The sequence below is a fragment of the Mobula birostris genome, chromosome 9, assembly GCF_030028105.1.
Source record: "Mobula birostris isolate sMobBir1 chromosome 9, sMobBir1.hap1, whole genome shotgun sequence".
Taxonomy (NCBI): domain Eukaryota; kingdom Metazoa; phylum Chordata; class Chondrichthyes; order Myliobatiformes; family Myliobatidae; genus Mobula; species Mobula birostris.
In genome coordinates this window covers 130,614,297-130,627,865 of record NC_092378.1, presented here as the reverse complement: position 1 = coordinate 130,627,865, position 13,569 = coordinate 130,614,297, and the positions used below count along the sequence as shown (strand labels likewise).

General features: G+C 42.2%; 1 protein-coding gene across 3 annotated transcripts in view; it reads right to left on the bottom strand.

Moving 5' to 3' along the window:
* The window catches only part of LOC140203068 (myosin-11-like), a 137,761-nt gene that overhangs the window by 44,560 nt on the left and 79,632 nt on the right, over positions 1-13,569 (bottom strand). For all 3 annotated transcript variants that reach the window (XM_072268826.1, XM_072268827.1, XM_072268828.1), the window contains 7 exons: positions 13,401-13,544; positions 7,522-7,617; positions 7,319-7,437; positions 4,898-5,050; positions 2,743-2,916; positions 1,994-2,167; positions 1,276-1,390 (listed from right to left, as the gene is read on the bottom strand). In XM_072268826.1, coding sequence (XP_072124927.1) covers positions 1,276-1,390; positions 1,994-2,167; positions 2,743-2,916; positions 4,898-5,050; positions 7,319-7,437; positions 7,522-7,617; positions 13,401-13,544 — 975 coding nt within the window. The remainder of the gene's footprint in view (positions 1-1,275; positions 1,391-1,993; positions 2,168-2,742; positions 2,917-4,897; positions 5,051-7,318; positions 7,438-7,521; positions 7,618-13,400; positions 13,545-13,569) is intronic.

The window sequence follows — 13,569 nt, the reverse complement described above, 5'->3', positions numbered from 1 at the left end:
CACCTTTCCTGCCTATCACCTCCCTGCCTCCTTCCCCCGCCCCTTTATCTTTTCCCTTACTGGTTTTTCACCTGGAACCTACCAGCCTTCTCCTTCCCACCCTCCCCCCACCTTCTTTATAGGGCCTCTGCCCCTTCCCTCTACAGTCCTGATGAATGGTTCCGGCCCGAAACGTCGACAGATCTTTTCCACGGATGCTGCCTTACCTGCTGAGCTTCTCCAGCGTGTTGTGAGTGTTACTTTGACCCCAGCATCTGCAGAGTATTTTGTGTTTGCAATGTACTGCTGCCACACAACAACAAATTTCACAACATATGCCAGTGATATTAAATCTGATTCTGATTCCAATTCCTACACTTTTTTAGGTTTTCTGCCACATGAAGGTTTCATTATGTACGTATATACACTTCCCTTTTTCCCTGTTTTCTTACCCTCAATGCACCCTTTCTTTAGGTGGGTTCTTGATATGAAAGTCCCACTCTTTCCTTTCTTTACCCTGAGCTCTATGATTCTCAGTTATGTTTATTCCCCGTTGATTAACCTTCGAGTAGCTGTTTTGTTACTTCTGTTAATTCTCAGTCTATTAAAATTGGGCTTGTCGCAAGTTTGAACCTACTTCTACTTTATCCTGTTCCAGTGGCTGTGTTAAACATAGTTGAACTATTTAATCAATGCATAAAAAGTTCTCCTTTTGATGCTCTTTTCACTTAGGAATAGCTTGCCATGGTTTCCACACCACACCACCCCTCCACTCCAAGTCTCTCCTGTTGACCTTGCTACATATTGACTAAAGATGAAACGTAGGAATGTTGCACCTTTTACACCATTTACACCACCTACTTTATTCTCTCAACTCCTTATATTCAGCTGCAGTGTATAACATTAAGTCCAGCCAGACTCCGTTTTTAAAACTACTGTTTACTTTGGCTTTTCTGCATTCCACTTCCTCTCACTAGTGTTCAATCTTCCACTTCCATCTTTGCTTTTCTCCTTGCTGAATTTTTCAGCTTCCATTTCCCTGCCAAACCCTCCACAACTGGAAAAACTTTCTCTCCTTCTCTCTCTAATTTGCACTCTTTCCTAATTTCATTATAATTCTTTACCAAAGTCCTGTGTTTAGTGCTCCGGAAGCAGTACTTTGTGGAACAACTCTCTGTGCTGTGCATATTGTCTGCAATAGAGGGCATTGCAATCCCGAGCATTAACATTCTCTAGTTTAATAAACACGTGAACACAGGTAAAAAATGTTTAATACATTATTTGTCATGTTCTCACCATCTCTCCACAGTTCTCCTACATATTTGTCAGATGACTGGTTCAGCAGAGTAGCTACGTTATCATTTAACGGATCCATGTTTTTGGTCAGCCAGTTTCCAGCATTGTAAGGGACCTGAAGGAAAACACCTTTGACATCTTACAATTTATTGATTTGCTCCATTACATCTACTTGTCTGTCTGGATTGCTCTCAATTAATACATTTTTGAAGTCATCACTTCCTGAAATTGTTGCATAAACAGATCCTCAGAATGGCTACAAAATATTTTTAGAATTGTTTATTATATCTGGAATGAGCACTTCCCAGAACCACAGCCTCATTCATAGGAAGAGGCGGTCAACAGTAGCTCTACTCAATTATATAAAACTAAAGCTTCGTACTTGAGCAAATCATTATTGTATGGGCTGGAGTCATATGAACTGAAGAAAACTACAGGACGTTCGATACAGATTCTACATTTCAGCATCTAAAAGCTTAACTGGATTTATTGAAGCTATTTGCTTTGATGAACATTATTGTCTTTGACAATCAAAAGTTACCAAGCTTTTACAATTCACTATGGGCCATTGCAAGTGCTTCCTACCTACAATGACTCTGCTAAAATTCATCATCCGCATATTATTCTATAGCATAAGATTTACTCGCACATAGGTCAAGTTTTGAAAAGTTGTTGACAATCTCCTTTAAGCTTGAGGTATTGGGTACTTGGTTCCTACCTTGCCAGCATAATGAACAATACAGAAATCTCCTTTGTCTTTCAGTTGTTTCGGTTTGGCAAATTTTGTGTGGTTACCTAGTTCTTGAACCACTTTTTCCACAAATGACTTGTCTGTAGCCTTAGGGAACCAGCATTCTTCATCCAGCAAAGCAAGAATACCTGGGGGGCCAGTCTGAAAACCAAATAATTTAATAATAACTAAAAAATATAAAAATATAACTAAAAATAAAAAATAAAAATACAATAACTAAAAAAACCCACTAAAATCACTGTTAAAATTTCCTATGTATCTGTTTATTGACCAGGTGAAGAATAAAAGGCCAAGAATTGTGTTCAATCAATTGGTTTACTGGGCTGGAACACACCTGTCACAGGTGATCTGACTGTGGCTGTAAAATTGTCAATGACACAGAATGTTACCTTAAATTAAAGTGCGGTAAGTTTAACAAAAGGACATTGATTCCTACCAGTAAAAAAGTTAAATTAGTACTGATACTTATTAAAATATACTCCAACAGAGCGATATACACAAATGTAACTTCTAGACAAAGTACTGGAGTCAAATGATGCTGGAATCATTTAAGACATAATGGGCATCTCTATGGATAGATAAATTAAGAAGAATGGAAACACCAGATTCATTCGTAATTCTCTCATGATCTAAACGTTCACAATATTTCCTAATCGAGCAATATTAGCATATGTATAGTTCTTTAACTAACGTAAGGACAGCATAAGGTTCCTTACCACTCTTTCAATCAGTTCTATGCATGGTTGCAGATCTAGACCAAAGTCAATGAAGTTCCATTCAATACCCTCTCTCTGGTACTCCTCCTGTTCCAGGATGAACATGGTATGGTTGAACAACTGTTGCAGCTTTTCATTGGTGTAGTTGATGCAGAGTTGTTCAAACGAATTGTCCTGTAAAAAACAAAGAACACTTTAACGTCATTCTTACTGCTGTATTGGTGCACATTACTTAAAAGATACTCAACTGGAAATCTTGTAAAAACTCACAATCATTCTCCAAAATGAACATATCACCAATATGGAATTGTCAGAGTATCATTGAAATTTATAGGTTAGGGCAGCCCAGCTGGCTCACTGTATCAATGTCATTTTCCAGCTGCTGGTCCAGAGCTTGTAGTTCATCTCTAAGTTACTTCTTAAATTTACTGAGCATTTCGGCCTCCACTCGAATTTCAAACATTCAGTTACATACCATCGAATTCTTCCATAGGTTTCTTTTAATCCTTCTCATGATGAACAGCTCCAAGACCCCAAATTATTGTTCTTTCATTTACAATGGTGACATAAATGGGGAAAATACACAGGACTGTGAACAGATTTAGAAGATTTGTTGAAGACGAAATGAATCTGATAACTCCGTCTACCAGTAGCTTAAATATTTTAAGTAACCACTAGAAATCCTTGCCAGTCTACAAAACAGTTGCAATCTGGAAAAAAAAAATTCTGTGAGGTTCTCCCAATTTCCCACTATAGCTATGACAGAAACAGCTAAATCATGGAGAAATACCAGCTTCCATTTCAGCCCAATAAGCTGTTGTGGTGAATCCGAGGTATCCGCTGATCTTGCTCTGAGATTCTGGCAGAAAGTGGCCTCATTGTTTTTTGCATTCCAGCTTTATATTTATTTCTAATGATAAAAACTGCTAAGAATATTCATTCTGTTCCTTAAAACAACAAAGACAGACTTTGATGCCATGCTTTCTATTTCTATAGTGATCAATACCCACTGGGTAAGCCATCTCGTTCACATTCCTGACACCAGATTCCTGAAGCGTGTAAGCTGTTCTGAGCTCTACCAGAGCAAGAGAGCACCAGGCAGATAAAGGATAGGGAGCGAAGATGCACCTTAATGACATGCACCATCTCCACTGTTTCTTCTGATCAGAATTTCGGACTATGAGGAAGGAGAGCCACTAAGGGAATGAAGTTTATTTACCCAAAAGGCTGTTTAGACAACAGAACTGTACCAAGTCTTTCCATTCAACACTGAGATGTCTAACATTGACGTTGTATTTTACTGTTCAAGCAACTTTCAGTGAGTTGTTGTCGAGGCTTTAATGGAACAGGAATTGATGTCACATTGAAACATGGTTTTGCCTTTGTGGAAGATTGCCGTCATATTTGGAAAACAGGGTCACTATGATTGTAAACAAAATCTGCTTATTTGACTACTAAATCGGTGGGAGGAGATGATGGCGGCGCGATGCAGCTCGCAGTGGCCACTCCGGTGGTGATGTCTGTTATTTGTCAAGTAGGGTGCCGTGCACAATCCTGATTTGATGGAGACGGACGTGAGAGCACGGAGGAACATCTGGTGAAACTTCTGAAATGCCTGCTTCGCTGGTGCTGCTACTGTGTGGTCCAGAATCTCCAGAGAAGGCCCTGAGTCCTCGGCTTTACTTGTTGCTTGGCGGCTGGGGCGGGGTCGAAGCGCTTGGCGGAGGATGGTGCTCGGAGAGGCTGTGTCGGAGGGGCTTGTCGGAGGCTCGAAGTTTTCGGATGGACTCAGAGTCTGCTGCGGTCGGGCGCTTCCAATGGTGCTGCACTGGCAAGTTGTCGGCGCTTGGAGGTTCATGGAGGGGAGAGTTTCTCCCTTCTGCCGCCTGCGTGAGATGATAAGTCTATCGGGACTTTGAGACTATTTTTACCTTGCCCATGGTCTGCTGTTTATCAAATTATGGTATTGCTTTGCACTGTTGTCACTATATGTTATAATTATGTGGTTTTGTCAGTTTTAGTCTTGGTTTGTCCTGTGTTTTCTTGTGATATCATTCTGGAGGAACGTTGTATCATTTTTTAATGCATGCATTTCTAAATGACAATAAACGAGGACTGAGTCTCCTCATAATCTAATCTAATCTAATCCAATTACCACAAAGATCTCAAAGCCAGCGATGTCAAGAATTCCAAGGAACGTGGAGCCCTGTCGCTTCGTCCTGTCCAGAGCTTTGTTGATACGACAGAGCAGCCAGCGAAACAAACGTTCATACATGGCCTTGGCCAGAGCTTCCACAGCAAAATCCGCCTGTGCAAGAAAGAATTGAGACAACTTCTCTGTCGTAAAACTTTAAATTCAGAAAGCATGATTACGTATCTGTACAAACAATAAAATAAACCTATTTTAATCTGACCTCATTGGACATCTAAAGATACATTGTAATTCTAAGCATTATTTTAAATTAATTTTTTAAAATTGCCATTGTGTTACGGAATCGAAAAATAGCATTATCTCAAACTTGAGAAAATCTGCAAATGCTGGAAATCTAAACCACACACACAAAATACTGGAGGAAATTAGTAGGCTAGGCAGCGTTTATGGAAATAAGTAAACAGCCAACGTTTCAAGTGGAGACTCTTCATGAGGACCCTGCACCATCTCCCGACCTTAGACATCTTTCTTTATACAGCTGCCATGTGTCTGGAATATATATTTCATTGGGAAACAGACTTTAATCTGTATGACCGGACAGCCTTAAAGTTGAACTGTAAAATGCTATACATTACTTTCTTTGTAAGTTTTGACCTTCCAAACTTGCGAGGGGTGGAAGGTCACTGTGGTGGAAGGGGTGATTGGGTGGTTTGATGGAAAGGTGTCCACCTTGAGAGATTAGAAGTTTATTTCAGCAGGGAGGGCCTCTCATATTGCTCAGACCACACGTGGTGTCTAAATGGTCTTGTGAATCACTGGACACCACTAGGTATCTCCATGAGTTACTGGATCAGACACATGGTGGACAGAGAATGAAAATCATGGACCTTATAAACTTTAACTATGTTTGTTCTTTTAAATTATATTTTACTTATCAAAAAGTTCAAACTTCAAACTTTTGAGTTTAAAAGGGTTTCTTTTAGCATCTTCTCATAAACATTAACAAGTTGTGGAGCAAGTAACAATCTGCTGGAAGAACTCAATAGGCCAAGGAGAATCTTTGATGGGGGGGGGGGGAGGAACTGGGCAAGGAAACCCATTAACTAGTTATGGTCCCAGCACTTGGCAGGAAGTTTGCACTTGTAACTTGCAGGCAGATGCTTATATTAAATTACCATAACTATTCTACCAAAGAAACTCACAGAAAATCATCCTGGTGAATGTTAAAGTGACAGAAAAGCAACTCTCTACAGTTATAAACCATAAACTGTTCTATGTCATTTTGAGTTTCGATATACAGAAAGGTTAAAAAAAACAGTTGCCTGCTCACTGGAGAATTTTTCACATGACTTTATGCCTTCAACTGGCCTAACTATATACACAGAACATACTTGTCATCCCTCTGGTTCAATAATGAACTAAAGTGATCAGAAGAAATGAAACAAAGGCAGTCAGGGCCCCATGCCCTACTGAACTGGCCTGAGAAGGCAAGGTCTTTTAGTCATGCACTTCAGCATGGAGTACATGAAGAAACTTGCTAATGTTAGACCATGGTTATGGAAGACAGAAAAGTCAAGGATCTAGTTGGCAATTAGATGTGTTTAGCTCATGGTTGTTGCAGGAGAATAGGACAAGGGATATCTCTGAGTGTTCATCGGGGTGGAAGTGTTAAACTGAGGGATGCATTTGGATGTTGAAGAATGTCTGTAGCTGAGATATGTGTTGCAATCGGGCTGCGATTGGGTGATATGACTGGGTGGGTGGGTATGTTTTCAATGGTCAGGATTACAATCATGAACTTGGGGTAGCAGATGAGCATTGCAAACTTGGGAGGGGTGGAAGGTCACTATGGTGGACAGGAGATTGGGTGGTTTGAAGGAAACCCAGAAAGGTGTCCACCTTGAGAGGTTAGAAGTTTATTTCAGCAGGGAGGGGCTCTCATACTGCTCAGACCACACATGATGTCGAGATGTGTCTTGTGGATCACTGGACACCACTAGAGATCTCCATGAGTTACTCGGTAGACACATGGAGGACAGGGAATGAAAATCATGGACTTTATAAGCTTTAACTATACTATATAATTACATCTTGTTCCTCATTTCAAAAAAAAGACTTCATCACCTTCATCTCAGTGGAGCCCTGGAAAAGAGGCTAACCTTTTTCAGGGTGAAGTGATTAACAGCAGTGTTCAAGAGTTTAATCTTTAGTATCTGGAGATTCCTGAAAAGTTCCGACCAATTGGCAACCCTTCATATTACATTTGTTCTCTCCTCATGGTCGCTACCTGACTGACTGCATTTCCAGCATTTTCTGTTTTAATGCAATGCAGAATTCTCGATGCATGGTTATGAAGGTAAGGCAGTGTCATCAGATGGCAAGAAATATGGGAAATGTCACAAAGAAGGACCATGAAAGCCTAACCTGCTCCTTGGTCTGGGCTTTCTGAACGAAATCACGTCCGACTTTAATCCGAGGACTCAGGATTGCCCTGGTGAAGTCAGTCACGTTCATACCCAACAAGTGGCACACCTTCTGTGCAACTGCGGAAAGAGATCACAGAATCGTTTACCATCCTGGTGGTTCAACTTCCACTGCACGGGTGAAAAGGATTGGTAAGGATGTACCTGTATTGTCAGGCATTGATGCCTGGTCAGTGTTGCGCTCCTTTTTGAACGAAATGTTACCAAGCTGCAAGACAGCCGAAACAATCTTGAGTATAGCTGGAAACAGGAGAAGATGGATATCAGCACCAGCAGGGTTGTAACTCACTATATTGCAAACAACCCACTTATTTCCAATCACTTTGTTTGGATTTGAACAGTCTGCTGCCAAATCATGTACAAGAGCAAGCTAAAAACCCAAGAGGACTTTCAGCAGATTTTAAACAAATCTGTTGAAAGGGGAGTGGGCGGGGTGGGGGGTGGGAGAGGGTTGGGTTCATCACCAAACTGCCACCAAAGTAGAAAAATCTACCACTGACAATGATGCAATTCATTGAGCTCTCTTCTGTCCCACTGCAAATAAATCTGTATTCATTGGTGATACCCAAAAAGAAAGAGAATCCTATCTGCAGGCTGAGAATAAACGGGGAAGACATAAAACAAGTACAGAACTTTCACTACTTAGGAAGCTGGGTGACATCAGATGGCAGGTGCGACATGGACATCAAAAGAAGAGTAGGGGTGGCAAAAGACACCTTTAAGAGAATGAAGAGTATACTGACCAACACTAAACTAGGCATGACAACCCGCCTCAGAGCACCGAAATGTTACGTTTATCCAGTTATGTTATATGGCTCAGAATGTTGGACAATATCTAGTAACATGAGGAAATGAATTGAAGCAGCAGAGATGTGGTTTTTGAGGAGAATGCAAAGAATATCATGGACGAAACGAATATCTAATGAGGATGTCATGAACAGAGCAAGCACAAAAAGAGAAATAATGTATGAGATCATGAAAAGGCAACATAACTTCATTAGACATGTGATTAGGAAAGAGGAGTTAGAATGCATGGTAATTATGGGAAAGATTGAAGGGAAGAAAGCAAGAGGAAGGCAAAGACAAATGATGATGGAGACAGCAGCCAGAGAACTGGAAATGAATACCAATGAATTGATCCACTTGACCCGAAACAGGAGTGTGTGGTGGCCATGGTAGTCAAAGCTCAAACTGGGTATGGCACATGATGATGATGATTCATTGCCACAGAAGGCTGTGGAGGCCAAGACATTGAGCATATTTAAAGCAGAGGTTGACAGGTTCTTGATTGGCAAGACATCAAAGGTTACAAAGAGAAAGCAGGATAGTGGGGTTGAGAGGGTTAATAAATCAGCCATGATGGAATGGTGGAGCAGACTTAATGGCTGAATGGTCTAATTGTGCTCACATGTATTATGGCCTCAGGGTCTTATGGTCTAATTTCTAACCAGCTTCTCTTGGAAAATCACCAAACATGTGGAGCGGATGATATAGGCAGATTCACTGATCCTTTTTCCTTACATGGTTTTGCTTTAAAAGTTCTTGGAATTAATGATAGTTTGAACTATTTTATGGCCTTGATCCATTGTGAAAAGATAATATTTCAGGGAGGAAAGGTCATTGACAAGACTGGCAATGCTCAGAACCATATTTGTGTCTGTTGCTGATCGCTTGTTTTGTGCTTTGGTTATAATTGTGAGATCTACTGTGCTGATTTCTGGACGACCAGGCTGAATTCTTACACCCAAAAACATTTAGAATTTATTAATCAACAGTACAGAAATAATATATCATCTTTCAATTTCGTTTGCAGTGCTTGTAGGGGGTCATATCTCCAAACCTTGAGAAATTGAATATTGGAGAGCCCTTACACTTCCTCCCTTACCACCATTCAGGGCCCCAAACAGTCCTTCCAGGTGAGGCAACACTTCACCTGTGAGTCGACTGGGGTGATATACTGCGTCCGGTGCTCCCGATGTGGCCTTTTATATATTGGCGAGACCCGACGCAGACTGGGAGACCGCTTTGCTGAACATCTACGCTCTGTCCGCCAGAGAAAGCAGAATCTCCCAGTGGCCACACATTTTAATTCCACATTCCATTCCCATTCTGACATGTCTATCCACGGCCTCCTCTACTGTAAAGATGAAGCCACACTCAGGTTGGGGGAACAACACCTTATATTCCGTCAGGGTAGCCTCCAACCTGATGGCATGAACATCGACTTCTCTGACTTCCGCTAGGCCCCACCTCCCCCTCGTACCCCATCTCTTACTTATTTTTATACACACATTCTTTCTCTCACTCTCCTTTTTCTCCCTCTGTCCCTCTGAATATACCTCTTGCCCATCCTCTGGGTCCCCCCCCCCCCGTCTTTCTTCCCGGACCTCCTGTCCCATAATCCTCTCGTATCCCCTTTTGCCAATCACCTGTCCAGCTCTTGGCTCCATCCCTCCCCCTCCTGTCTTCTCCTATCATTTTGGATCTCCCCCTCCCCCTCCAACTTTCAAATCCCTTACTCACTCTTCCTTCAGTTAGTCCTGACGAAGGGTCTCGGCCCGAAACGTCGACTGCACCTCTTCCTACAGATGCTGCCTGGCCTGCTGCGTTCACCAGCAACTTTTATGTGTGTTGCCTGAACCTAATTATTTGTTTATTGACAGTCTCAAGGGTTAGAAGTTTTTAAATATTAAAACTACATCTGTTTGTACTGCAGGAGATGAGCTTCTGCTGGAGATTGCATCCCCAAAGAGATAATACTGAATTTTGCCCTTTAGATTGGCTTATTCAAATATAAACCTTGTTATAGCTTTAAATCTCTGCATGTTTGCTCTTCCTTTAGCATTGTTTCCAATTGCCGAGCCAAGATAATGAACACATCTAACAATAGGTTGATGAACTTTGGCTGCTTATTCTGTATATCAAATGCCATTATGAGCATTCTGGCTTGATGCATGCGATAATACTTCTTGTGCTTGTACCAGAGTCCAACAGCCCATTTTTAGCAAATATATACAGTACTGTATGATCAAGCTGTCCTGGCATGGCCTTCTGTGATAGCAACTGGATTTTTTAGTATATTTACACTCAAGAAAGGCCTTCTTTGAAAGAATGCTGCATTATATAAAAAACACATAATTTTTGCCAATTGTAAAGGGGGAGGAATCAGCAGTAACTTCTGCTTAAGTGGGCTTATATTGGTGATTGTGTACAACATGTATTTGGGAACTAGTTCGATACTAGCTGAATGGAATGTGAAGTGAGAAAAATGAAAATATAAAATTATATTTGTTCAGAGCTGAGGGTTGTAGATGGCTCCACTGACCCAAGTTTAGAGTTTTGGTGCAATATGTCATATACAGGCTCCTCACAGGCCATAGGGTATTGGAGTGAAAGTCATAAAACATGACAAAGAGCTCTTCAGCCCTGAGCATCAAGCACTGATTTACACTAATCCCATTTCATTCTTCCCACTTTCCCCTCAGTTTCTACCCCTCATCCACATCTAGGGGCAATTTACAGTGGCCGATAGATCTACTGATCAGTATAACTGGGCATGGGGGGAGGGAGAGAGCCACGGAAACATCCAGTAGAAAGCCACATGGTCATAGGGAGGATGCACAGACTCCACGCAGACAGTTCTCTGCTTTCACCCACATTCTCTTCCTCAGCATCCATCCCTACTCTCCTCCCTCCTTTAGTAGTCCTTGCCCTAACTACCACCCTGAGGCTCCGGCCTGCTCCTTTGCCCGACCCTCTCAGCACTATTCCTTTTCACACTCCCTCTTTCTCAGCTTCTCCCTTCTCTCGCTCGCTTCATCGAAGCATCCTTTGAATGGGGTGTGGGCGGAGCGGGAAAGGAACGGGGATGGCAGGTGAACAAAGCGTGGGTCTGCAATGGGGTGGGTGCAAGTCAGCTGAGAGGAAGGGTTTGAGAACAGGGGTGTGTGAAGGGAGAGGGTGATGAGGGTACGGTGTCTGAAGGAGGGACAACTGAGAGGAAAATGATGTGAGAGGGTGGGTCTCAGAATGGGGTAAAGAAAGGGGGATGCAGTTAAGAAGGGCTAGTGTTGGAAGTGGCGGTGTGAGAACTGGGGCCGGGTGTGAAGGGGCTGTGCATGTGAAGGGTCCGTGTCTGAAGCAGGAGGTCCTAAGGGGAGAAACAGAGTGACTGAGTTACAGTGAGGGAGGGGCGAGAGAAGGGAAGGGAGCTGTGAACAGAATGAGTGAAGAGGAAGGAGATGAGAGAAAGGCAATGAGAAGTGGCATCTAAGTGGAAAAGGTGCATGAAGAAAGAAGGAATAAGTGAAGATGGAGGGAGCAGAGAGTGAAGTACGTGAAGGAGAGGCTGCCAAGCAGAGGAGATGAGTGAAGAGGAGTGAGTCAGGATGTAAGAATTTTAACGAATATGGTAAGTACATTTCAAGGATTTACCTATAAGTGGGTTCAAGGGCTTACCCTAGCCTGAGAACTCTATTGCTCCTTGACAGGGGTACTAAATAGTCAGAGCAGCAGCACAGTAAACTTTTGGTCTGTAGTGGGGGGATGAACTGAGAAGCTGGGAAGTGATAGGTGGAAAAGATAATGGGCTGAAGAAGGAGGAATCTGTTAAGAGAGGAGAATGGATTTTGGGAGAAAGGGAAGGCGGAGTGGTACCAGAGAGAGGAGAAGAGAAGGAGTAAGAAGGAAGCCAGAATGGGGAATGGAAAAACGAGGAAGGGGGAGAGGGGAGAAATTACAGGAAGTTAGAGAAACTGATGTTCATGCCGTCAGTTATCCACAACTTAGTCCGACGTGGATTTATGAACAGTCATGGCGGAAGATGTGTTTGACTCTGCTTTGTCAGCAACCTCACCACTAAAGCCAGCGGCCCGGCACCAATAAGCTGACGAGGGCCAAGATGCACTTTGAATCCAGCCTCAGCTTTATGCCAGAAAGGCCTAGAGTGTAGCTGATGGCTCCATTCATGCACATGATATTTTCTTTCAGTTTAATCTTTTTAATTATTGTTAGAATTCTAATGAATCTCAAAAATATTATTCTACTCCTTTTAACTATTTAAAACTATTTGAATATCTGTCAAAAGCCACCAGGTTGATAAGCAGCAGAACTGCAGTAATAGACCAGCAGAAGCCTACTCCACCCTACGAATGCCTGTCACGTGTCAAGGGTTCAACTTGACTGACTCTCTACTTCAGGGGAAGGCAAGTCAGGTTGAGCAGGTGCAAAGACAAACTACCAGAGGAACTCAGCAAGTCAAGCAGCATCTTTGGACCTGGCAGGATCTCAACATGAAACATCAACCATCACTTTGCCTCCAGAGTAGGGTTGCCAACTTTCTCACTCCCAAATAAGGGACAAAAGTAGCAGTCAAATACGGGACACTTGTGTTTACCCTAAGAAAGACTACCATGACCATGAAGCCTTGCGCGGGCACCTGTGTGCGCATGCGTGACATGTGCATACATGACGTGCACATGCGTGTACATGTCGATTTTTTTTTACAAATCGGTTTCGGCTTAATCTTCCTGACTACACTGTACATACATTATTTCTACTTTATATAGGCTGTGTATTTATCATATCATTCCTGCTTTTACTCTATGTTAGTGTTATTTTAGGTTTTACGTGTTATTTGGTATGATTTGGTAGGTTATTTTTTGGGTCTGGGAATGCTCAAAAATTTTTCCCATATAAATTAATGGTAATTGCTTCTCCACTTTACGCCATTTCGGCATGAAAGGTTTCATAGGAATGCTCTACCTTAGCGGGGGAAATACAGGACAAGGGCGGTCCCATATGGGACAAACCAATTTAGCCCAATATACGGGATGTCCCGGCAAATACGGGACAGTTGGCAACCCTACTCCAGAGATGCTCCCTGACCTGCTCGGTTCCTCACTCCAGGTTTAAATCTCTGCTGTCTCCAAATGAATCTCCAATATTTCAAATTTTTGAAGTCTACACGTTAATCATCAGGAATGGTTGAATTCAGAAAACCTGAAAATTCAAATGAGCCTTACATGTTTGTTCTTCAATCGAAAATCCCATAATTGACATGGCTTCGCAGGTTTCCTCAAACATGTCTTTATCATCCTGTCCAGGAATGGGGACGTGACCATGAGACAGGAACCTGTAGTTGCTGAATGATTCCAACAGTAGATCATCTGGCAATTGGAGACAAGGGAATTA